Source organism: Amblyomma maculatum, chromosome 1 (assembly GCF_055883805.1).
Source record: "Amblyomma maculatum isolate TAMU_Amacu chromosome 1, ASM5588380v1, whole genome shotgun sequence".
Classification (NCBI taxonomy): domain Eukaryota; kingdom Metazoa; phylum Arthropoda; class Arachnida; order Ixodida; family Ixodidae; genus Amblyomma; species Amblyomma maculatum.
In genome coordinates, this window is record NC_139344.1 from 69,731,201 (window position 1) to 69,758,615 (window position 27,415).

Here is a 27,415-nt window from a genome sequence, read left to right on the forward strand (position 1 = left end):
CATTACCAACCTCGGTCATTCATTTTCCACTTTAAAAGGTGCAAACAAGCTCAAAAAATCTTCTCTGTTTTTTTCAAAACGAGTTTTTGGCTGTATGCTAGTTTACAAGAATAATATCTCCATCTAGAGCAGGTAAAGAAATTTTTATTACAGTAAACTATTATGTGATTAGTGTACAATGTTGGGAACCGGTTTATCAATTTGTGCTTGGTAATTTCTTCTGCACTCAGATTTAAGCTGCTTGTCAACCAGACCTCACTACATTGAATTTCAACAAATTGGAAAAACACTAATACTGGCTTAATCAAAAAGAGTACTTCCTACATTGTATTCCTTGTACTGTACTGGTCACAAGCTCTAGCAGAGTCGCCACCTTGTGAGCAACTGTACTCAGTGTGGACACAGGCTCACGTCGCCTGCTAGCCAGTAGTGTTTACGAGCGCCGTATGGCATGTATGTGTGGTTTCTGTTTGTTTCGCGGCTCTGGTGCACTTTTACTGACCTGTCTGCTGCTTGTTAAAGAAATGTGAGCAGGCTATCTATCATCCCACGCTACAATGAAAGCAATACTTGTACATGTCAAATAACTTATGCTGGATCATAACATCCACCTTCGGCGCTTGAGATTCTTTGCCGCGCAGCATCTCAAACACAGCGATAAGGTCATAAGGCGCTGTGTCAAAGGAAAACAAACATGCCACTCCCATCAGCACACCTTAATGCTGCCACCCAGAAATGGTATATTCCCGTTTCTTTTTGAAATCCGACAGCTTCTAAAATGTGAGCTCGCTTGAAGAGTGCTAGTGAGCAGAATTCACTCTGTACAAGCCGTTCTGTACCCTCTCTATGCACGATCAAGTCGTTTGAGTACTTTATTCTCACCATATTTTATTTTAAATACCGTATTTACTCGCCTAATGAACGCACCCCCAACTTTAGACATCAAAATTTGCATTTATTTTCTCCTGCGTAATAAACACACCCTTAACTTTCATCCACTGCAGTCCCGCGAAAGGTTGCGCTGTAGCTTTCCCACTTAACTCGATCCACCTGTTGTCATGGCAACAGAAGCAGCAGCCGCACGGCGCCTCCTCACCCTAGCGCTCTTTTCCTACAATGCACTTTAATGGATAACCACCATTCCTCAGCCACAAACGTCATTTTGGGCGTTCCTCAAGGCTCTGTGCTCAGTCTTCTTTTTTTCATATTCATTAACGACCTTCCTTGCAACATCTCATCATCAATTCGCCTTTACGCAGACGACTGCGTTCTGTATCGATGCGTATCATCGAACAACGACCAATACCTCCTCCAAAATGACCTCAACGAAATAACTGGTGCACCCGGTGGCTGATACTACTAAATGTTTCAAAATGCAAGTTCATGACAGTATCACGTAAAGGCAATAGCTTAAATTATCAGTATTCTTTAAGGTCAATCCCCCTAACACAAGTCGAGTCCTACCGGTACTTAGGAGTAACAATTACGAGCAAACTTTCATGGTCCGAGCACATCTTAAACATAGTAGCCGAAAGTTCGAAATCGCTCTACCGACTGAGAAGGTAGCTAGCCGTGTCCCCTCCATTTATCCGCAAACTTGCGTACGAAACTTTCATTCGCACTAAGCTTGAATATGCCTCACCCATTTGGAATCCACACCAGACATATTTAATTGACGCATTAAAATCAGTACAGAGTTGCGCAGCCCGATTTATTACTTCATGTTACGACCATAGGAGCAGTGTTTCTGGCATAAAATCATCGCTTGACATACTGCCACTATCTTCTCGCCGTACAATTGCCAAACTCTGCCTTTTCCACAAGTTATATTATTGTTTTCCTCATTTGCATTGCACACTCCTACTCCCTCCCAACAGAACATTGTGTCGCCTTTTTAACAGTCTGAGCCTACAGCGTCTACATGGTTCCACCAATGCATTTCATAAATCCTTCTTGCCATCCGCCAGTGAACAGTGGAATGGTCTACCTGAGGCGATTGTAAATGAAAGTGACCCAATTAAATTCAGAACCCTGCTTTTATCTTATCTTCTTCCTTAGTCGCACTTTAAGTACTTCCTCTGCACGTGTTGTATTTTTTTAAAAAATATTGTTGAACCTTTGTATGCAAAACAGTGTTCCCATTTTCCTCTTCTTCATATAGCGCGATGGCCTCAATGCATCTATGATTGTTCACTCTTTCGTTTTATAATGCTCTTTTAACAATTATGTTTGCCTTCTTCACTGCTATATTCCAAATGTTCCTTTGGTTTGTGATTTCGTTTATTTTTGCTCCCCCTTTATGTAATTCCCCGCCTAGGGGTCCTTAAGGGAAAATAAATGATGATGATGCTCCCCTCCCAGAGCCGCTTCCACCAATACACAACTTTCACGAGCCAGTGGCAACCGGCAGCGGGGGCGTGCAGAGACAGCTAATCAAAACGATGCTAGACAGTGGCGTAGTCCTAGTCTTACTTTTTTCTGGCAGCCATTACCACTCCGCAACAACATTGCTAGTGGTTCTGACTTGCTCATTTTTTCCCGCCTTTTGCGTTTGTGCGTTGTGTACTGTGTTTTTTTGTGGGCGATGGGCCGCAATGTCAGTTACACGGCTGGCTTCAAGTTACAGGCTGTGAGTATGCAACTGAGCAGGGGAATAGGAATAGTGCAGCTGGTAGGCCTTTCGGAATAGACTAAGTCCGTATGCGTTAATGGCAGAAGCAGCACGACAAGCTGCGTGCAACGAATCGGGAGCGGCGTGCCTTTAAGGGACCGATGACGGGAAAGTTTTTTGGAGTAGAAAAACAGGTCCTAGAATATGTCCGGGACCTGTAAAAGAAAGGCTGTGTTGTTTCGCACAAAATGATCAGGATGCACGTGTGAGCCACAGCCATGAAGCACGGTATCGCGACCACCGCTTTCAACGCGAGTAATGGGTGGACGACATGTTTCATGCGGCGCAACGGACTGTGCCTGAGGAGGCGCACATCACTTGGTCAGCGACTGCCTGCTTGCTATGAAGAGAAGGTAGCTGACTTTCACAAGTTTGTGATAGGCCTGCGGCGGGGCTGAGAATTTCTCGCCTCGCAAATCGGCAACGTCAATCAGGCACACATCAACTTGGACATGCCAATGAGCCGGACGGTCAATGAAAGAGGAGCCCGCAGAGGGCTCGTCAAAACGACAGGCGCCGAGATGCTGCATTTCACGGTAATGCTGGCTATCCCGGCAGACGGCAGGAAGTTGCCACCCTATGTTATCTTTAAAAGGAAAACTGTGCCGAAGGCCAACTTCCCAGCCCACGAAAAGGATGGTTGTCGGCTGAACTAATGGCTGATTGGGTCTGGACCGTCTGGGGACGGCAACCTGGCAACCTGCTTCTCCTCTCTCTCTCCTCGTGCTCGACAGTTTTCTCGGCCACCTGAGAGGGAATGTAAGCCGGAAGCTAAAGGAGTTGAGCACAGAGATTGCCATCATTCTGGGTGGACTCACTTCGGTGCTGCAGCCCCTTGATGCTTGTGTAAGCCTTTTAAAGACAGTGTACACCATTTGTACACAAACTGGATGGCCCAGGAAGGGCCCGTTCTGAGGCCATCCGTCGAGCTAGTATGCTCCTGGGTATTGGATGCATGGCATTCGCTGCCAGCTGACCTGATCTCAAACAGCTTCAAAAAGACTGGAATCACAAATGCACTGGATGGCAGTGAGGATCACCAGTTGTCGGAGCTCGATGTGGAAGTGGCCAGCGATCTGGATGACGGGTCTAGTGATTCTAACGAAGAGTGAAGCATAGAGAAACGAAAATGAGTGAAGTGTAATAAAAAAAAAAGCTGTTTGCACATAGTGCACACGTAATTAACTGCGAAAGGTAAGCTGTCTAATGCATTTTTTTTGCATTACCACATTTTTTGCTCATTCCGAAAAAGTTTTTGTAAAATTTACCCCGCATAGTAAAAGCACCCCCCAATTCTGCTTTCGGGAAAAAAGGTGCTTTCAATATATATATATATATATAAGACGTTCATATGTTTTTATTTTCTTGCTGTTAAACCTCCATCACAGTGTCTCAGTGGTAGGGTGCTGATTTGTAGTTTGCATTTTAACACAATGAAAAATCAATTGTCAGGCTGTAAATTTTGGAGTGTGCATCGAAACCTCCTGTCATACAGCCAAATATATTGACATTGTCCAAATCGTTAGACTGCAGATGAAGTTATGTGATGTTAGGAAGATAGTGAGAGACCGGAAAGCGTGGCGTGACATGGTCCATAGGGTCACGAAGAGTCGGACACGACTGAACGCCTGAACTGAACTGAAATCGTAAGACTACTAATTTAACATTTATCGACATTCCTCGGCTTCTGAAAATCCTGACCGTCTTCATATTCAGTTTTAGTCACTAGCGCAGCGTTACGCTATTGACTGCGTTCACATCATAGGGAATTCTAGCTGCTTCACTCTACACATGAATAGTCAGCTTTCCTGTGCGGCGAGAGCACGGTGCGGGCATGACGCGATATTGGGGCAATACTTCGGAGCAGTGCCGACATTGCCTAGCCAGAGTGCTGTGCACTCAGTCTATGGCAAACCCGCCGGGGAGTGCTTTATTTAACCAGCTTAATCCTCGAGTCAAGGACATGTCCATTTTCCTAAGGCAGGTGGAACATGAACACTGCATCTGCATAGGTTTGAAAGGTGCTGCACAGCAACTAGGATATCGTCACACGGTTCATTACACCCCGCAGGGCGCCAGGCGTGGAAGATAGGCCCAGCAGCTTAGCTTTACAAATATAGAGGAAGGAAAATCACATTGCTAGAAAAAAAGCACATTTCAGGTGGCAATTTTCTTCTCAGTGTTCGCATAATGACGCCCCTCATTTTCCCCATGTGGACTACATACACAAACTGAGACACGAAATTAAGAACCTTCTTTTAGTATGGCCTATGCCTGCACTTCAACTATCAGTCAAAGAGGCAGACCAATGGATGCCTCACTGCACTGGGTTCGAATGCCGGTGTAGAGGGTCCAAAAGGGAGCATGATAGAGGTTTGATTTCAATTTTTACTGCTTTTCAGAGAACACATGGCTCTAGTATTTTACAAAGCCGACCTTCAATGCCTAATCTAAGCATGGGGCTTTCTTGTTAAAAATGTCCAAATCTTGAATACAGTGAAGTTTCGATATATCAAAGTCGAAGAATCCCCATGGAAATCAAATGCAAAAGTATAGCACTACAGAACATATTTATGAGCCCTATAAATAAAACTCCAATACATCAAATGGTGCACTGCGAGCCTGCAAGTGCCCATAACTTTTTGCGCATGGTGCAGCGTCGGGCATGGCCAAGTGAAGTCACTGTAAAATTGCGCGATGTGAGAAATGTGACATGTGATTGACAGTAGCCTTTTTAAGCTTGGTAGCACCATTTTCCACATGACACTGCTGCCATGTGGGGACGCCAGTGTTCAGTGCAATACTAGTAATGCAGTAAAGCTAGCCAGGCTGACTGGAGCAACCTGCAGCTCTCACCAGACTTAGACTTTGCATGCCTTGCCACTTTAGGCATTGCAAAAACCAACTGTACCTTAATCACAATGAAATATTACAGCTTACAGTGCACTGGTGACACAATTAAACATCTTATGCTAGGAAGAGGCTAGTTAAAAAGCATCGACTTTAATGCGAAGCAAGCTAAGCCAACACACACACACAACGTACAGTGTGCTGCTAGTACGCCAGTGTCCCTTGCATTGATGCACTGTTCTCTTTTAGGTCACCTGCAAGCTCATTCACTGTCATGCTAGCGATATGAACGGGACTATATGTACTATGGGGGTTCATTCTGCACCACGGGGGGGGGGGGCTAGACGCTACAGTCACCTTCTAGCCCCGAAGTTCCAGCCCTAGCAGACAGAGCTGTGACCCCCAACCCACGGTGCGGGAAATCGCCACTGCGGCAGGTTCGGGCCAGAGGGGACAAACACGAGTTGCGCACTCGAACGAGCTTTAATCTGCCCGAGTAATTGTACACGGCAAATCATCATCATCATCACCAGCCTGATTATACCCACTGCAGGGCGAAGGCCTCTCCCATATTTCTCCACTTAACCCGGTTCTGTGCTAGCTGCATCCACTTGACCCCTGCGAACTTCTTAATCTCATCCGCCCACCTAACTTTCTGCCGCCCCCTTCTACGCTTTCCTTCCCTTGGAATCCAGTTTGTTACCCTCAGCGACCATCGGTTATCCTCTCTTCGCACTACATGTCCTGCCCATGTCCATTTCTTCTTCTTAATTTCTACTAGAATGTCGGTAACTTGAGTTGTTTCTCTGACCCACTCTGCACGCTTTCTATCTCTTAATGTTACCCCTACTATTTTTCGTTCCATAGCCCTCTGGGTTGTCCTCAACTTAAGTAGAACTCTCTTGGTTAGCCTCCACGTTTCAGCCCCATAGGTGAGTACAGGCAAGATGCAACTGTTGTATACTTTCCTCTTGAGCGATACCGGTAAGCTGCTAGTCATAATCTGCGAGTGCTTGCCAAATGCGCTCCATCCCAATCGTATTCTTCTTGTTATTTCCTTTTCGTGGTCCGGATCTGCGGTTACTACCTGCCCTAAGTAGACATATTCGCCTACTACTTCCAGTATTTCGCTACCTAATGTAAACTGCTGTTCCTTCCCGAGGCTGTTGAACATTACCTTAGTCTTCTGCATATTGATTTTCAAGCCTACCTTTCTACTTTTCCTGTCTAGGTCATCAATCATTATTTGCAATTCATCCCCTGAGTTGCTTAGCAAGGCAATGTCATCAGCAAATCGCAGATTACTGAGGTATTCTCCATCTACCCTTATCCCTAACTGCTCCCATTCCAAGTCTCTGAATACTTCCTCTAAACAAGCTGTGAATAGTACTGGGGAGATTGTGTCTCCTTGCCTAACACCTTTCCCTTGCCTAACACCCTTGCCACGGCAAATACAAATACACAAATACAACCGCCGTGTAGAGAGCGAACGCCGCGTACGGGGGTGAAATAAAAACCACCCAATGGGGAAGCACGCCAAGGAGGTGAGAGGAAGAGTCTTCTCACCTGACACGGCTTCTCGCTCACATCCCATTGCGGTAAGTGCCTACGGTTAGTGGGCGATTCTCGGTGACGACAGTGGTCTCCTCGGGTGAAATCATGTACCGCGCGCGTGCGCGCCCAACCGCCGAAGAACCCCGAGCGAGTTGCTACAGTCACGCTTCTCGACACGGAATGGGAGAGGAGGTCTCCCGGTTATGCCGGCAGGAAAGAGGGAAGCCCGCGGCAGTGTCGCCGCAGGACGAGGAGGCGGCGGGGGGTGGCCAGCATGCCCTCTCCTCCGCCAACCTCTCTGCCAGCGTGCGTAATCACGCATGTTAATTACGCGCGGGCCTTATAATGGAGGAAGGGGATTGTGAATCCCCACAGTACATGCTACATAGAAACAATTTAACCACCGCCCAGTGAGGTTAATTGCTGATAGAGCATTTATTGCACCATGCACGAAGTATGCTAAGGATGGCACTGCTATAGATTCTAGTTATCTTCTATCACTGTATTCCACAGCAGCTATTTAGCTTTTCTGGCTTTTGCTCTCCATTTTATTGTGTCTCCATTGTGTCTCTTAGCTAGCTTCTCTGGCAGCACTGCTGTTAACCACTTGACGAGCAGGCATCTGTCCATCCCTACACAGCAACAAAGCGCACTGCAATGCAGAGTAAGTTGAAAATGCAGCTCTGGCATTTTTAAACCTCGAGTTATTGAGCAGACGCATTTTGCAGATATGTGCCTGTGGAAAGCAGCGCATGACCTGTGATGCACACTGAATATGCCGAGTTCTGAGCATGATGGTCCTCTGGCAGCACAGGAAAGAAAACTTCCCCCAAGAAAATGTGCCCCCGCAAGGCAGCTCTTCCACTGTTCTCCGCAATGATGCGCAGAAGCATGCTGCACATTTTTTCCCCTAACGGTGGCTCAACAATGCCCCATGAGTGCTGTTATGCAGGTGTCACCATGGCTTGCAGGCACTGCGAAAGTTCATCTTAACAGGAGAACAGGCCACTGTAAGAAGATTATTCTTACACAGAGTTCTATGGGAAACCAACCAATGGTCTCACATTGTTCATGGTATGCAAGTTCATCTTAACGGGAGTCTACTATATTTTACTGTTCTGCCTGTTAGGAATAAAACGCTAAGAACATCATATATAAACAATAAAAGCGAGGTGCCCCATTTGGGCACTTGAAAAAGACACTCACTTGTAGAAGCAATAACCAGCTGCAACCACTCCAAACACAGCCACTGCACTGCAACCTGCTACAAGGGCTGGAAAAAAAAACAAAAAAAGGATAGAGAGAGAGAGAGAGAGGGGAGACAAAACAATTAGAAAAAAAAAAAAAAAAAAACAGCGGTTTAATGTGGTTACACCGTAACTTGTCTGAAAGCATGATCCAATCTGTGTTTATCTTTGTCAATTTTCGAGTCACAAAGGCCGAATTTGGGTGCACCCATCTAACTGGGCGCAGTCATTATACTGGAATGTAAAAATTTTGGTCCAATCTGAACAAGATAAATTTACGGGTGATACACGATAAATTTTGGGGAGGCCCAAACCAACATAAAGGGTCATGCCCACCTTAGTGAACAGTGGGCAATGCTGAATCATAGGTGGACATGATACACCATACGACACGTTGGTTGAACTCTTAAGACATGCTGCTGCTATGCTAGGCTCACAAGGCTAAATCAAGGTAAGGTTCAGAAATCGCCCGGATTTAGCGGCTTTGGTCGTGAAGAAGAGTTGTTGCTCGACCTAATTCTAAAATATGCAATTGCAGTTAAACCTCACGGTATAACACATGCCAGTGAGGTAAAAAATTTTTTTGTCACACGGGTCGGCACTTATAGCACTCTGTGCCCCAATGTGCGAGACTAGGCTACTGAGCTGGAAGACCTAGGTTCAACTTTAGCCACGGTTGCCGAATTTGAATAGAGCTGAAACGCAAGGTGCCCACACACTGTGCGACGTCAGTGTAAGTGAAAAAAACCACAAGCGCTCGAAATCAGCAGGACCCTCTACTACAGTGTCGCGCATAGCCCAAGTCACCCTGGGATGTTAAACACCATAATTAAACAGAAAACAGCGCAAACGGAGACAAGAGAGCAGACTGGACCAGCACTAACTAGCAATTAGATTTTATTGGAAAGAACACCAATATATACTCCATTTACAAGTGCCAGAATCCAGGTTTGTGTAATATGTTTAGCACTGATTGCACCAGGACTTGTTTTATTCTCTCCCCCACTATTTACTTGAGTAATATTTGAGTAATATTTTTCTTAGTTACGTCGACAAGGAAAAGATAATTTGGGCAGTCGAACAAAACAGATCTTTAGGCATGTAATGATTATTTGGTTTTTGTTGACAACGGTGACCTTCAGGGACAGATGAGATTTTCAGGATTTCAGTGTTTTTCAGGATTGCGGAGAAGGCTTAAATTTAACCTTTGAAACTCCGGACAACAATGAGCTGCAATTCCTGTATATAAAATTGGTTTTACAGCAGGACCACGTTTGCTGGTCTTTCCTACAGAGGTCAAAAAAGCCCTTGCTCAGTTACCGTTCTGGGCATTCCAAGATCATCAAATGTGGCATAGCTGTTTTTTGCTTAGGGTCTGTGAAGTCATGTGTGCATGCTGTCGGTCACAGTTTTAGCCATCAAGTTCACAGGCTCAGGGCAGCAGGATTTCCAGATGAAGTCATAATAATAGCATGCAATAAAATAATAAAAAAGATCAAGTTATCCCGTAGGCATGAAGCCCCTGAACATTCGAGTAAGAGAAAAAGAAAATCGCTGTCTTGCTCTACGTACACCAGTTGTCCCATCGTTTAAAGCAGATAGGCCACAAATATGTTGCAGGTGTTCTCTTTTCTGAACATAAGCTAAGCAAGGTTTGTGCCATGGTTGATAGGATATCTAAGGAAGAAAAAGAATGAAGACAAAAAAGAGGAAAAACAAAGAAAGCACACTAGATAAATCATGACATGAAGTTTGTCCCTTGTGCCACGGGTGCGGTGTATGATGTTCCCTTCATGTGTGGAAAAAGATATATAGGCCAGACAGGAAGGTGTAAGAATACCCGCGTACATGAGCACAATACAGTCGAACCCGGATATTTCGAATTTTGATTATATCGAACTCGCGGAATATCCCCTTGAAAATCCAATGTAAAAGTATAGGAAAGCTGCGTCGTATATCGAACTCAATTTCACCGGTCGTTCGATATATCGAACTCTGCACCACGCAATGGACGGTGCGCCTCCCTTAAATACAATCGCATCACCTTGGCCGTTTACCGCGTGACGTTTTCAAGGCACGTGCGGAGGGAATGAGAGGACACCGCTCGGCGACAGCTGGTCTAGGGCAGCGCCGCGCCCTTTCCCCAAAGGCGCGCGAGCATCTGCGGTGATCGCAGCCACCCTAGCCCGTGACGTTTACAAGTCGTGTGTGAAGGAACGAGAGGGAACCAATGCAGCCGTGGTGTTCGAAAGGGGAAAAACGCGATGCAAGTGCAAGGGTACAAGTGCGAGCGAAGTGCAAGGGTGTGCCCTATCTTCTGCAGAGCTTTATTTCTCCCCTTCCTCTCTCATTCCCGGTCTCGTTCGCAGCAGCACGCACTACGCATGCGCGCAGACAAGCCAGCTCAGCCCGTGGCAGATGCTTCTCCAGTGTGTGTTGTAAACGCTCTGCACGCGGCAGCTGGCGTGCGATGAGCGTCTCGTGTCTTCATGTTGAATGCGCATAAGCTACGGCGGCTGCGAACGCTAAAAAACAACAGATTTCTTTTTTTTTTCTTTGTGAGAGTCATGTATTCTTGCTGTCGGGCTGAACGTATGCGATAGCGGCTGCGGAGGTTAAGCAGCGGCAATTTTTTGTTGTTTTTTTTTTGCGAGAGTTGTTCTTGTCAGGCTGAACGTGCGGCACTGCGTAAGCTACGGCGGCTGCGGACGTTAAGAAGCGGCAGTATTTCTTTTTTTCTTTTTTGCGATAGTCGTGCATTCTTGCATCTATTAATCAGCGAAAGCACGCTTTCGCCTGCGGTCATGCCACCAGCTTTTAGCATTGTTCGCTCCAAACAGCATTTGTAGCTATCACACTTGCCGATGATTTTGTAGCAGTGGACTATGCCCGCCCCACCCCAAGCGCGGCACGATAAATCGAACCAGGTTTGTGCAATCAAGCCATCACGCGGGCACTCTGCCAAGTTCGCTCCCTGCCACCGCAGGATCTATGAAAAGTGTAGTTTAAAGATAAACACGTCATGGCGTTATCGCTGCGCAGCATCTTAGCACGCTGCCAATAAATGAGCTGTGGATGCGACGGCCGAACTGAAGAAACGCGCCACCGAACACATTTTTTTTTTACAAATTCTCGGGGGCAAAAATGGGGAGTGGGTTCATCATGCGAGTGGATTGACTATGCGACAAATACTGTACCAATTTTCACGATCGCAAGTGGCGTCTCAAGCCAATTTTTGTATATCGAATTATCGATATATCGAACTATTTCGCGATCCCCGTTGAGTTCGATGTATCCTGGTTCGACTATACGTCTTTGGATGGGGCCGCTTCCTCGAACTTGGCCTTGCACTACAGAGAATGCTGCCATAACCCCCCTAATTCTAACGCAAAATCATGCAGTCCGCTCTTTAAAGATACCAAGATCTTGTACAAGCACTGCGATAAACCAGAGAAATCAGCGAAGCTTTTTACATTCATAAAAGCCGCACCACGTGCGTTAGCACCCCTATCTGTTCTCGTTCATGACTGTGAACTGCGGTATCTTGATCGTTAAGATTCAAGTTATCAGGTATACTGATCATGCGTGCTCTTGGTTGTAAACGGGGTATATATGCTTGTGTTCTTTCCAATAAAATCTTCAGTTGCCAGTCAGCGCTGGTCCTGTCTTCTCTCTTGTCTCAGTTGTTGCGCTGTTTTATTGTCTAACTATGTACCAACTCGCTCAACTCGCCGTTTTACTAAACACCACAAACCACAAACGCCCAGACGAAGACAAGTCCACTTGTCGAAACGTTGGCTCATCTGCGAACTGAGGCGTACCCCATTTACCCTTGTTCAGTTCTTTTTCATACCGTGCAAACCATCTTCTTCCTTTCGTTCTACCTGAAACAAATTTCATGTCATTTAATCTTGTTGCTCTTGGGTTTTAGTGCGTAACAGTTCAGACCGTCATCTGTCAAAGACAAAACATTTCAATCTTCTAAGGCTCTAAGCAGACGTGAAGTATCTACAGCTGTATGCTACCATGAAAGTAATCTAGGTAAAAAAAAAAAATTAACTGAAGGTAAAGCTGAGTGCAATGTTTTTTTTTCTTAGTTTCTGAATTTTCTTTGCTTGTTTCAATGGTGTGAAGCTGTGTGTGTGTGTCCAATGCAAAGCAGCATAAAATCCCTCAAAAAATTATTGGTGCCAGCATGCCTTCCATTCTGTCAAAAGGGCCCCGTCACGACAGTGCAGTGGTTAGTGCGCTCGACAGCTGCGCCCAAGGAAGCGGGATCGAATACGGGTCGCCATGGCCGCTTTTCAATAGAGGCGAAAAGCAAGGTGCCCGTGCACTGTGCGATGTCAGTGCACATTAAAGAATCTCAGGTGGTCGAAATTATCCGAGCTCTCAACTGTGACATCCCTCATTGACTAAGTCGCTTTGAGACGTTAAGCCCCCATAAACCATATCAAACCAAACCAGCCTTGAGCAAAAAACTCATAATGGGTTTTATTGCCAAAGAACTCTACTCTCTTGTGGATAGATTTTCCATTCAGGCAGGAGTGAAGTGAACAAATGCTTTTTCATCCCCGATTAGCTGAGTGCCAGGCAGGGGGGAATCTTGCACTCCTTAGCAAACTGGTGGGTAGATGGCATGACAAAGACTGAACCCAGCAACTTGCAAATGCAAAGTGGATGCTCTATGCAAGGCCACCACTTCGCCTTTTCCTAAAGCGATAATATGGGAATGGAATTGGCTTCAGCATGACGTGGTACAGACCTCCTCTAAGGATTTGACTTTTCTTTTGAAGTAAAGTGCTGTGTGTAGGCGAAAGGAATGAGCATACCTACTGCATTTACTCGCATGTAACGCGTTTTTTTCCCCATGATTTTTGGCTCTCAAAGTCTACCCTCGCATTAGAATCGAATAATGGGATTCAGTTGGCCTAAAGTGCCTAAAGCAACGCCGGGGTGCAGCCAAATTGAATCCGCCACCACTTGGTTTCGATTTCCGCTATTTTACGATGTTATGTTGGCAACATGGGTACCAGGGAAGCTAAATCAGCTAAATCCCAATCTATCCAAAGTAAAAACATTGTGCTTTTTGCCTGTAGGCACAGAATCACATTTTCCCCTTAAAGGAGGACATGGGTCTTAAAACTAACTTTGTTATTTACAGCCCAAATTTCATGAAACCTCAAAGAATTGTTCAGTTTTTTCTGCTGATTTCAAATATGCAAATATTTCTCTTCTATGACAATTAGTTCTAAAGGTATTAGAGAATTATTGCTATTGTCTGCCCAAACAAAAGGGGAAAAATGCTCATTAGAAATTAATTTTTAATATACAAGTAGATACTATAAAGCTTAAGAAATGCAATGTTGGAAGCACATTTTTTATTTTCACTTGTAAAACTTTTATATCTTATCTTAAAATCCTTACACAGTTGCCATGTCTGTGAGTGCGAAGTTCAGTGAGCTGCTAAATCTCTATTATTAGTTCAATTTTAAAACTACTTCCAACATTCCATTCCTTACACTTTATAGTACCTATTAGTACCTATTTGTATATTAAAAAATAATTTCTCATCAGCATTTTTTTCCCTATTGTTTGGGCAGACAGTAGCAATAATTCTCTAATACCTTTAGAGCTAATTGCCCTAGAAGAGAAATTTTTGCACATTTAAAATCAGTAGAAAAAACTGAACAATTCTGCGAGGTTTCATAAAATTTGGGCAATAAATAATAAAACCAATTTTATGACCCTTAAACACGTGCTTGCCGCATCTTTCGCGGTGGATTAGCGTGGTTGCTTCTGTTGCTTATCGCATTTCGCATGATGACGATTTCTTCTGCTATTGTGATAGCAGAAGAAATCAAATTCTGCGGCAGCTCGACGGCTAGACGTTGCTAATCTATCTTACGTGGGTGGCGGATGCCGCGGGAGGCAATTTTTAAACGTGAGCCTGACCGCAAAAGCTACCGAATCGTCCGGGACGACGAGTGAAAAGGAAGACTCGGTTTCCGAGAACTCGGCCTCCGACTAGACTGCAATGACTATAATGTCTATTAAAAAACCCCTCGCGTTACATTTGCGGTCGCATTACATTCGAGTAAATACGGTAATGCTATTTTCAATTGTCTTATCTGTTATTTTTTCTGTGGAGACAAAAAGGACAGCATAAATTGTAGTTTCCGAACCCTGCAATATTCTATGTAACTTCTTATGGTCCATAAAGTACAAGATATTCTCACAAGCTGGTTCCTCTGACGTAACTGAGTAATGTAAGGTGAAATCCTATTCAGTGGAAATGGTGTCAAAAGCAGCTTCAAGTTCAGTAGTACAGTGAAAGCTCGTTAATTCGAATTTTCGGATAATTCGAACTACACTACTTGGTCCGGCCAAGCTCCATAGAGATATGTGTATAAAAAAGCCCGTTAATTTGAACGCGAGTCGGTTCCGCTACGGATAATTCGAACTATGCGCCGCCGCGTCTGGGCGGCTTGGCGCACATCACGCGAAAAAAAAAAAAAAAAAAAAAAAAAAAAAAAAAAAAAAAAAAAGTAAAGAAACACCTCCGCGATCGGAAGGCATAATTAGAGGCTGCGCACGTCCAAAACGGGGACAGAAGATGGAACCAGGTAAAACCATGGAAGAGTGGGTAAAACTTAAATGGCGCCATGACCGGTGCAGTGGCCGGCGGCGTTGGAGGGAAGGCATGGCCATGGCGGCGGCGGCTGCCTGCTCTCTGTTCTGCGCAACCTCTGTAGCTCACAACTAAATACTCGTTAATTCCAACCCTGTTAATTTGGAAAGAGTTATAAGTATTGTTGGCGTGGTCCCATCCATTCTTCCACCCATCATTTGTTAACGGAAGCACGCCAGTCAGCCGCGATCATGATGCCGGTTTCACCTTTCGTTCAAATGATTGGAGTGGCAGTGGAAGGCGCCTGCCTTAGTCGCTCATAGCATGATAAAGCAAATGTACTGAAAAGGAGGCTTGCACAACGGGACAAGTGCTGGCACTTTGCCAAGTTCACTGCCCTCCCTCCTGCTGGAGCTAGTCAAAAGATAAACATGCCGTTATCGCAGCGCAGCATCTTGGCGCACTGCCAAGAAATGTGTTGTGGACCGTGACAGCGGAAACGGAGGGACACGCTAACGATTGACGGCCTTTTTTTTTTTTTCAGATTCGTAGGCACAAATCGGGGCTGAGTGGATTCATTATGCGAGCGAGTTCGTTAAGTGACTAGGTGCGATACATTTACCGTAATACAAATGATTCTGGTCAGTTTTTTCGAGGCCATTCGATAATTCGAACATAGGATAATTCGAACTTTTTTCCTGGTCCCGTGAAGTTCGAATTAACGAGCTTTTACTGTATTACACAAAGTCCACGTTTATTTTCTCTGCTATATTCACTCATTATTTTGCACACAAAATGTTATTTAGAAGTCAATTTTGCATCACATGTGTAAATGTTGTAGCATACCTGGCAGGTTCACAAAAAAGGCATTAGAAAAGATCTGATCGAACCAGTGGAGGGGGGGAGGGAGATGAGAGAAAAAGGAGTTACCAGGCATTTGCAATGACTGATAGTTCAAATTCAAAAGAATCGGGTTGTTGTTCAGTGCAAACCACCGACGTGTTACATCACTGCTCACTGTTGAGGAATCCTAGATGTGGCAGATGCTGCCTCTTTCAGAAATTCCTTTCAGTACTGCCGAGTGTAACAATCAAAAGGGTTTACAATTGGGCTAGTTGGAGAAAATCGAAAGAAGAAAAGGAATTCTTGGGAAAATTAAAAAGAGATAAATGATCTTTTGTGACAGATGTACCATGTTTACCCAATGATACGATAACAACATTGCTGAGTTGTCGGTTTTTGTGATTTCTTTTTTTTTTATGTGTAAAGCGTTCATGTGTGTTGTCTGCAATAAAATTTCAGTTGATAGTTTACGCTCCAGTGCCTCGTATCGTTTTCTACGTCTGTTTTTCAAAAGCGCAACAATGATTGAACATGAGTGTAATAATGTTCGCCCCTGCGACATTTTGTCAAAAGAATGTGACCGAGGGCTGTGCCGGACATGGATGATCGGAACTGGGTGTGATTTTGTTGCGAAAGCAACACTACGACAGCCAAAGCGAGACATCGAGTGGCCGCAGCTATGTCGTGAAGAAGCGTAGCTACGAGAAGATGATAATGAAGAAGAAAAAGGAGAAGACGAGGATAAAGAAGATGAACGCTCGATCACCCACAGCTAATGCTTTCGCTCCACATTCGATGCAGCAACGTTGAACCCAACTCATTTTTTTTTTTTTTTACAATTCTGAACTGCCTCTTACATTCAGCATTACTGTATGGTATACAGAGAATTCTGAGCATTACTGTTGAGATACAGCTAAATTTCTTTTGCACATCTGCGCCTTTCAGCTGGGACATGGCGCTCCACTGCTTGCCAGCATGTTCTTTTCGTAGCATATCTTGAGGAATGCCAAAAGCCTGAAGTTTGACAAATTCCATTTCAAGAGAATTCGAAGCTTAGTCTTTTGACTCTTGCCGGAAATCGCTCCACACACAGAAAAAGGACTTTCTGCAAGGAAATAGTGTCGATGGACTTCAGACCTGCAATTCTAGAATTAATTGCTGCATTGTCAGCCAAACATAATTTGAGGCAATATAATCGCAGGCAGTGACCATGTATTTCCGAACAGCCTCATAAAATTGTTCTTGCTCACTTGGCTTGAGTTTCCCAACAATGCGTCTGGCTTCCAGTCCAACCACAATGTCTTCATCATCCTTCTGTCCATCTCTGTCCTGGTAATCAACTGTAAGTAGGTGTTCCTTTAGGAGGCGTGGCCGCAAGAACGTTGAAAGAAGGTCTTCAAAAAGCCCAAAAAGAAAACATTGCAGCACGTGCATTTGAGGAGCTTGCGACTGCAGCCATAAGTTCAATACCTCAAGGCAAGAATGGTGTTATTCAATAAAAGACAGCACGCTTTGTTGAGGAGCTCAAAAATCCAAACAGCCTCTCTTCACATGTTATGCATGATGGTCTAGTCTGGTCTACCACATCAGTGGCCTTAGCCTTTTTTACTGCCACTGGTGCAGTGGCTGCCTTCTTACTTTTCAGTTTGCATGGCATGTGCTCCAGTCACGCACTTTGCGGTGATGCCACTGGAGTCTTTGGAATATGACAGTATATGATAGAAATTGCATACTTGTGGCATTTTTTTGTTGCCTCATGGAGGAAAGAACTCAACAGTAAGTCCCCACTGATTTATTAACCTTTCCAAGCATTTCCCAAGCAACAGTCAGCGAGTTGACGCGTGCTTCAGAATTTTTCGATAATCATTTCTCGAAAATGCTTAAAGGCAGCTTTTCTTTTTGCACTTTTTTCCAAATAAAAAAACACCTACGAGGACTTCGTCCACCTTCACTGGGAGATAAGCCGCTGCTTTTTCTGCTGCAATATTGATTAAATGGCACGGACAGCCAATTATAATAACGTTTTCATGGACCTCTGTCAGCGCTGCCGCTAAGCCATTTTTCTTTCCCAGCATCACGCTGGCATTTTCAGAGCCAAAAGCTATGCAATGAGACAATGGTATGTCCAAGAAACTGAGAGAATCTATCAGCAATCTGGCAATATTGCATCCAGTTGATTGGCCCTCTAGGGTGCTCAGCGCAAGTTTGCACTTGATCAAGCCCAATTCTTCGACAAAATAGGCAACTACGATCGGGTACAACTGCGCTTGGCTATCGTTACTGCCATCTGCGGCAACTGAAAACATCTTTCTCAGGGCACTCATCGCACTTTCTCGTGAGTGGCGCACCATTTCACTGACAATTGCTGTCATCTTGGTCCTAGAACATGCGTAGTGCTTCGCAACGTCAGATTTCAGGAACATTTTATGCAATAAAGGTCCCATGTGCTCAGAGGCGTTCAGCGGGATGTTACGATCCAACAAAAAATCTGTAAACAAGCACTCCGCACAGACGATACCGCTGTCGTCTTGTATAGCGACGAAATCTTGGAGAGGGTGTTGCTTGTCTTGGCACTGAAGGTTGCTTGAGTGCTTCTTCGATGAAATGTGCGTAGCCAAGTCAGTTCTGTTGCTGTGCGAGATACTGATGTCACAATTGCAAACTGTGCAAAACGCACGATGCTTGCCTTTCCATGATGTTACAATACATCCCAATTCAGCAGTATACTGCTTTAGGAAGACGAATATATTTCTTGCACTCTTTACTCAGCACCATGGACGAAGACTATGTTTACGTGGCACTAGACAACGCACAGCGCACGCCCTCTAAAAACTGCACTAGATCAAGCACCTGAGCTGCCGAAGGTAACACAGAAGGTAACTGTCTTACTAAAGTAACAAAGAACAGAAGAAAACACGGAGGTTGCCTGAAGCAAAAACCGGTATTAGTGTAGAGACATTATAGGCAGAACTAAAGTCACAAACTTTAAAGAGAACCTGACCTTAGCGCCATGCTTAAGCCGCCTCAGACAGCGGCGGCGCTACAGTCTCATAAACAGCAAGATGAAAGTAGTTCTGGCAGGTTTAACTACTGCACTTGGCCGACTATGCTTTTTAGACTTTTCACTGATCACTATGTCAATCGGTCTCACGCGGTAAGCAGCCTCGGAGCTATGTGGCCAAACTAGAGAAAGATTTGGCCAAACATGGGAGCGTTTCCAGGAGATTTCTGTTTTGGTCGTACAATCGTAGAAAAACATCAAAATTCGGGAGAGACTTGGCAGGGATGTAGTAGCAACAAATGCATTTAAGTATTTCATTGTGTCTGATTGGGCTGAACAGGTTCTCAAACTTTTCCTCAAGGAACCTCAACAGTGTTCAATATATGCCAAGGGACCCCCGCCCCGTCCATGGCATGACTGGTTGCCAAAAGCACCACATTTGGTGATACTTGCAAACAGACATGTGGTGCCTTTTTACTTTGTCTCTTTTGTCCATTTTTGTAAGCATTTCTTTGCTTTCTTGCTTTCAGAAGTTATTTTTTAAATAAAAGTCCTTCACTCTATAAGACGACAGGACACAAAAAAATTTGTCGCAAGACAAACACCCCAACCCATCTGCACACTTGACCAAAGGGCCTCTGCACAAAATCACACGACAGAATCTTATGTGACTGGTACCCTGCCTCTGTACTAACTCACCTACGAAATAAATATCCGAGATAATCGAGGCCGATTTCCTTGTGACCTGGTGAAGACCATCATTGGGATCTGCTCTCAGTGCTCCTACTTGTGGTCCTGAAGCCTCCTCTGATGCATTGGCTGCTCCTTGGCTGGGCCCTCCGTCAGCTGTTCCTCTGCTGCTTGAGACACCACCTGTCATGTGCACAAGAAACCAGAAGCAAGCTCGCGTTGCAATAAAGCCCACAAAGAAAAAAAAATCAGCAGTATGAAAGCCACCAATTTTGTGCACCTGGTACTAAATTCCACCACGTGACTAGTCTTCCCACTAAGCATATATGATCTGCCATCAGAAAACGTCAGCTAGAATGAATTGTTAGGTATTGCATTTAAAAATGTTTACATAGAAAACTCATTGACACGACTCTCATGGAAACTGAAAATTCAAAAGCATTATCCGAAAATCTACCGTGTTATCCAGAACATACCCCAAAAAGCCATGAATGACAGATATGTACTTGCCACGAACTTACTTCTATTCCTGCACTTTGAAAAATTTGTCATTTTGTTGTTGATGTTATGTTGGGGTTTTGGCGCATCAGCAACTAAGGCTATCGTGAGCCAAGAACAAAGTTGTTTGTTTGTTATTTCGTGCAAAGCTTCTTGTTCCTTAACCTTTTCGCTGACATGGACGTAGTGGCAGATTTTCACGTTTCCATCACGGATTTTCACGGAAGAAACTGCAGATTGTGCCTTGCACTTCTGCAGCACGAACATAGTTTTTATGCTTTTGTGAAGCGATATCAACCTTGATGTCATTCTTGCCGCCGTGCGAAACACTCACATCACAGGCGCACGTACAGAATCCATACTTGTCACCTTTTCGCAAACTGTCAAAGCACGGAAACTCAGTTGTGCACGATTTCCAAAATAGTTGCAAGTACTTCTTGGCTTTCGAAAGCGCCATACATCGTTCCAACTTGGGGAAACACAAAGAGTAGTTTGACATACCGTACTTCATTCGATGACCTTCTCTGAGAAAGCCAACGAAAGCCTAGCGCGGCTAGCACACTCATGATCATATAACGACTGGATTGCTAAATGCATGAGCCAGCTTGAGACGAGTCAATCCGGAAAATCCATTATGGCAGAGCCTGTCAGTTGCTTGCATTCGTGGTGGTGCCAGCGGCCGCTACCTCGATTCAAGGTGCATGCTGGTGACTAACTGCTCTCGCTCTACTTTCTGGCACGGTTATATTATAGGATCATAGCTATAGTGCGCAAGAAAAGAATTAACAAAAAAAAAAAAAAAAAAAAAGAGAAACACACTGGGCTGTAACACTTTTCGGGAGATTTGATGTCACGTCCGTACGATCGGGAGATGTAATCAAAATTCGGGAGACTCCCGGAAAATCCGGGTGAGCTGGCAGGTATGGAATACGACCCTAGCTCGAATTCGAACTTTCAAGAAGCATTGAGCAGTGTTTTTTTTTTTTTAATGTTATCTTCATTTATCCCATTTATAGCCACGCTGATGATGATGATGTTTATTAACAACTGCAGAACACTGAAATATGCATATTCTGCTGACTACGCTATTTGTATAGCAATCATAATGAAGAATAAATCGCTATGCTCGTTTCCTGATACGCCCATTCCCTGAGACCAAGCAGACACTGGGAGAGTGTCACGGCCAGAAACACCCAACAGCGAAAGGGTTAATGTCCAAAAGCAAGCTGTTCGAAAATAGTAGAAACAGGTTGCAGCTTTGTCGTGGGTGTGAAACTAAGCGATGAAGCTGCAAAGAGCATCTAAAACTCTGCCCTCTGTCAACTTTGACGAGAGTGTCACCACAACCCTGTAGGAGATCTCTTCAAAAGACACTCCAGCAGAGAAATGTCATTTGGCGCAAAATTTTGGTAGGCTGTCAATGTCAACGCTACGAACTGTGAAAGTAAAGATACAAAACTGAGACATCTGCTATGGATAAAAAACAAAGGAAATTCTCAAAGACAAATGTGTGTGTGTGTGTGTGGGGGGGGGGGGGGGGGGCACTGCGCAAACAAATGCCATATTTTCGCAAATTAACCCCCCCCCCCCCCCAAAACAAAACAAATTTTTACAAAAAAAAAAAAAGGTGAAGAAACTTTGCACGTGAATCTAACAAACTTCTTTTTTTTTTCTGCTAGAAATAGCGTGAATTCAAGACTGTATAATGCACTTACTCACCCTGTCGTCAAGCTAGAGCTGCAAAGAGTTCTGGCAAACAAAGAAGTTTGTTTGCCAGACAATTATTTCATGCACCCGTATCGTCAAGAGATTGCCTCAAAAAGAGGGGAGGGGAGTTCATTTTCGACTTTTCTAATCACGATCGTGAAAAAAGGGGGATGCTAAGAATCGCGTAAATATGGTAGTACTGAAACATCAGCCACGAGCATTACCATTACAGTGGCTAATATCTAGCCTACCCCCTTCACTAGCACTTTTTCACTACTTCTTAGAAAAGAATTCGAAACCACGAAAGTTTTATATTTTCGCGAGTTTATTATCCAAACCAGCATGAAAATAGGATTGTGTTAGCCGTAAGAAAGATGCACAGGGCATTGGAAGTGAACAAAAAAAAAAAAATTGTATTAGCTGCCATTAAAAATGAATGCTGGTTGAACAGCACTGGAGTTCCCATAGACAGCCATGAGTATACAAATGAAATCCTCACTATAGATCCTTTGCAAAACAGGTTTGGCCACCATGGTGAAGGGGTTTTTTACCGTGCAGAGAAGCCGGCTCATCAAGTTTAGCAAAGGGTCCATAACCCAAGGCAGACGTTAAATGGCAAGCTATTCAGCCACCATTCGGGGCAAGAAGGGCTACTCTGCATTTAGCATCAATGTATACCCACATAGGAAAACAGCCAGCTCAAAAGCTATAAACAAACTAATTCAAAAGTAAAATTACCATACACAATAGAGTTGTGCTCGAATAGGTCAATCAGACTATCACCAATTATTAATCACAAGTATATTATTATTTAACAAAGAGCTAAGAATTTTGCTGGTACCCCGCGGGAGCAAAACTATAAAGCAGTGCCCGCCATTTCCTGACCTGCCTTCACAACCTACTCCAGGAAACCCTCGCACGAACTATAGTAGTAAAGCGCAGCAGGCGCCACGATAAATGTATGTCAGTGAAACACATTTAGCAAAAAAAAAAAAAAAAAAAAAAAAAAAAAAAAAAAAAAAAAAAAAAGAGGAAAGCAGCCACATTACTCTGGCATCATGCGTAAACGATGAACTATGTATGGCACATGCTATAGCGACCGCTGCTGCATGCAGTTGCCAGCCTCCGCAGGTGGCTGTGACAACAGGTGTTCATAAGGCTCTGGAAAAAAAGAGGGCTTATGACACAATCACTTGCATTTATGCTTCCTAATTTATACTTCTACTTTCCTCTGTCAAAAAAAAAAGGGGGGGGGGGGGGGGAAGTGGCAGGAATCTATCTATTGTTTACCAGACTATCCCTCAAAAATTTTTTCTTGCTATCTTAAATCCTGCAGTGCTTTTCTTTTACGAAACCTTATAGCAGCACTAGACACACAAAACAAGTTGGCTTGCCCATGGCTGCCCAGTGGCAGATCTGACAGCAAACAACAGCTTCATAACAGCAGACAAGGCCATGGTCATTTTAGGCATGTTAGCAAATATTTCCCAGCAAGCAGAAAAGTGCGCTGAACCAATCCTCAATTCTCATTATTGTCCTGCTTCTGCCATAAGTACTCAAACTAAATGGTCAAAGAAAAGTTTACCCCATACCCTAATTAGTACAGTGACACAATTCTGCAAAGCCCTCCACTATTCGCCAAGACACTTTGCAAAATACCATCCAACGTCAAAGGTTTACACAGCCCAACAGCCCCCCAAAAAATACAACTCATGACATGTCATGACAGCTACAGGTCATGACAGCTAGTATATGAGTAGTATACACTGATCGCTGCATTTTGCTCCACATACGTCAAATTATAATTCCTCAAAATTCGAGCTCGCTTAGTGCAGTTATATTTTTAAAATACATTTCTTTGATACTTTCGAAAACAACTTGCTGGTCTGGCAACCACTGACTGCTGACACTGCAGTCAGAGATTTTAGATCATAGCAGTTGAGAAACTCCCGCTTCAAAAAGTGACTAATTTCAATATGCAGTTCTTTTAGAATACTTATGGACTGCTCTGTCATCAAGAAGCAGCCAATAAAAGCTATTTGCAGTTGCCATCATTGCCTTGTAAAAAGAGCTGCTTTTCTATTTTAGTTCTTAATTTATCTCTATGGCTGATACATTAAAAATTTTTGCTACTGCATTTCTTCAACTAATTTGTTGCCAGGTGGTTGCATATTTACCAATACTTTCAAAGTTTTCAATTTCGACACCGCTTACTTTATCGACAAAAGACACCACCAATATAAACAAGCACCAGAATCTTGATCAATACCGCCTTTTTTGATGCATGGGCCTCATGAGAAGTTTTGCAATTGGCCATATCAAGGAGCTTTGATTGCAACTGCATATCAGCCCCATGCCATCTGCTAATTGGTGTTCACTGTGTTAAGGTGCTTGAATGAATGCAGTGGAAGGCCGCCGCTCAGAAACTTTTTCCCTAGGAAAAAAGAACTTATTTGCATGTGTTTTCTTTTGAATGCCTTCAGCACAATATGCGAGCTAGTGGTCCTCGGAGAACTGGGCATGCTCCCGGCTTCCATCTAGAAATTGTCGCGGAAATCAATGGGCTCATGCTGCAAATTTTAAGCACCCATTTAGAATCCTGTTATTTGTACGTTATAGGAGTTTCCTTGGCTTGGCAGCCAAGCGACACGCCCAGTTTGCTTCTGTTAATGTGTTCTGTTAATGTGTGCCACGAACGGAGGGTGGCGGTGTTGCATTGCTGACTGTTGTGTTATTGCCTGCTGTTTGTTCCCATCAGCTCCAAAATAAAAATAAACTAAAATAAGCACAAGGCAACCCTACAGCACACCCAGCGATGTTACAGGAGCACAGGTAACTCTCAAATGAGGCGGCTTTCTCGCCGGTGTTTGACCAGCTGTGTGCGTGCATTAGATGAACATACATCAATTCTTTTTGGCTGGTAAAGTCCTTTTGCAAAATCATGGCTGGTTTGGCCGTGGCCAGAGCCTGCAAAACCATGGCCGGCGCGTTGCCACTCCAGTCTGGCCATGGAAAAACCCAACATTATTCAAATGATTCACTGCCTGCACTGATCAACAGCTGCTACCATCTCTATTCAGCTTCACTCAAAGCCGTACTTGCGGCTGGCTTCCAAGGCTCCATTCACTTCCTTTAGTGCAAGTTAGGCAAATAAATTGTATATACACTTAACAAGTATCAAAATAAACACATACCATTTAGTATTTATTGTATGAACCCAAAATTCTCAGATGAATGCATTAATTAATTCACGGGTTGCAACTGCACCTCAGCATACCAGTTGCTTACATAGCTGGTGTATACAAATGACTGCACAGATAAAACTCAATTTAACAAAGTTGAGAGGAACCGCAAATCATTTCACAAAATTGGTAACTTTGGCAAATTGAGCAAGGCATTTCTCGGTCACTTAATTCGATGCATTCGATTATACAATGTAGTAGCATCTAAATATCTATTGTGGCATCATATTTGCGAAGCATAAATGTGCCGGATATAAACTTGCAGCCGACAAGAATGACCAGCGCCCCTAGCAAAAATAAAAATAAAAAAATTGCTGCTTCAAAAAGAAGGGCCCCAGAAGACTACAAATTATAACTCTCGCTTTATGCTGCGCAGTTTGGTAAAAGCAGAATGCTGAGATGCAAGAAGAGCAGGAACAGCTACTGGATACAAAAAACTGCTGACCAGGTCAGATTCACAGCTAAAAAAAAATCAAATTTTCACCAGCTTCAACAGCAGACTGGTCGACCAGGCTCTCTAGGCCGGAGATGTCACTCCCAGCACCTTCAGCACTGACTGCATTTTCAGAACCAAAGCGCTGCCTCAGCTCAGGTGCCTCACGGTCATTTAACAGATGTGATCCTCCAAGTCTGGAACGCTCTTCCTCTGCCAGGCGTTCTTCTGGCTCGTTCCAACCGCCCTCGCGTGTCCAGCTGGGCCGCAGGCGTTGGTTTCGTTCCAGCAATGCAGCAGACCCCACACGCCATAATGGTCCTGAAAAGGAAAAACCAACCATGGGCAGCAGCCTGTTAGTCCTGTTTGCTCACACAACAGTCTGCATCTTGTCCGATATTTGGTTTCATAATTTTTGCTTAACTATTCAATGAACACATCACAGCAGGTAGCCTTTCACAAAAGTAACCAGGCTGCATGGGTTACTTGTCAGCCATACAAAAGAGCTCTTATGCTTCCCCTCGAGCTGTGGATCTCTCTAAGGTAAAAATAAGTCTGGTACTCACCTTTACAAGCTTTTTGTTCTTAAAAGAAGCTTTAGGGGTCCCACTATATGGCCGAGAAGAAAGCCATGCGGCCTGGTAAATGATATGTGGCTAGAAGCGTCAAAATTGGTTCCATTGCCAAGAAAGTGATGTAAATAGCACTCAAAATATAAAGGTAGTACTGATACACCATAAAGTTCATCACTTATCATTATCATCATCCCTGTTCTGTTTGGCACCAGAAAATCCAATAACGTCCACACACTTTTCGACTGTATGCCGACACTCTAAGAATGCAATTGGAGGACAAGCAGCAGGGGCATTTGCCTGCAGTCTTTTACACAGTATTGCAATGAGAGTCGGTGACAAAGATTTATTATGCACCAGCACTTTTCAAGGTGATATATATCCATCTTTAAATTTTAAGGCTATAGCTACAGCACAAAAAAGTGAGCACAGTAGCACAAAAGCTTTGCTTATAGCCATAGCAAGAGAGCCTGCACCAGCAGGAAACAATGACTAAGCACATTTTATATCTTGCGACCCTGTAAGGGGTGCAACTAGTACTTTGAGAGATGTTTTCTTCAGCCTAAGCTCCAGTGCATGTCTGGAAGTTGGAGGTCAATGTTTCTTGCTCTGAGCATCTACTCAAATCTTAACTTAAATCAAAGTTGCCAAAGAGTACTTATTGATTCTTGCCACGTGAATGAAAATTATGTTTGTTTTCGATAGCAAGCAATGTACTGAGCAACATGCAGGAGCTACTCTTCGCAGAGCGTGTTGAACAACCCCTCTTTCTTCACAAGAACCAAACATCGTGTAGGAACTGGTCCTTGTCACAAGATGTGCAGAGCCCTAAAGAAAGAAAAAATTCAACACCAATGGGCATATCTTCAAATATTTGCTATAAAGTGGTGGCACTAAATATGGTAAAATTATAAACTGTCGCAATATGAAAATGCTAGATAATGTAATTATTTATAGATCATTACCCCACATGCAGTTGCCACTAGTCACTGCAATACGATTCAATATGCCTTGCAGCCCCATTCATTTTTCCTTCGCATATACTTGGCTCCGGAATAAGTGAAGAGAATAAGAGAATGTTTTTGAAATATTATTCCAATTATTCATAAAATACCATCATTTCCACAGACCCCAAGGCTCACTACCTACTCGTACCTAATAATTACCAAAGTAAACAAACACAGATTAACTTTGTCAATGGCCAGTCTCATTCAGGAGCAATTTTAAAGGGAAGAGGAAACTTTATTTAATAAAAATTAAGGTAGACACTCCCAGGAGGACCCCTTCGTCCAGGAGCCCTCTGGCTGCTCCCTCTAGCTTGGCCCGCTCGACCAGCTGTGACTAATCTGCAGGTTGCGTGGCTAGAAGGGCGGCCTCCCAGGAGGAGGCAGTGGAGTTTTTGATGAGAGTAACGCGGATTGGATGTGGACATTCCCATAGGTAATGGTAGAGAGTGGGTGGGGTGGCGTTACATGT

The 27,415-nt window shown here is 44.0% G+C and overlaps 1 protein-coding gene across 2 annotated transcripts in view; it reads right to left on the reverse strand.

Annotated features, from left to right (window-relative positions):
- The window catches only part of LOC146202756 (uncharacterized), a 69,960-nt gene that overhangs the window by 29,106 nt on the left and 13,439 nt on the right, over window positions 1-27,415 (reverse strand). For both annotated transcript variants that reach the window (XM_084588313.1, XM_084588314.1), the window contains exons 2-4: window positions 25,419-25,688; window positions 19,497-19,670; window positions 8,282-8,348 (exon numbers count right to left, since the gene is read on the reverse strand). In XM_084588313.1, the coding sequence (XP_084444439.1) occupies window positions 8,282-8,348; window positions 19,497-19,670; window positions 25,419-25,688 (511 nt within the window). The remainder of the gene's footprint in view (window positions 1-8,281; window positions 8,349-19,496; window positions 19,671-25,418; window positions 25,689-27,415) is intronic.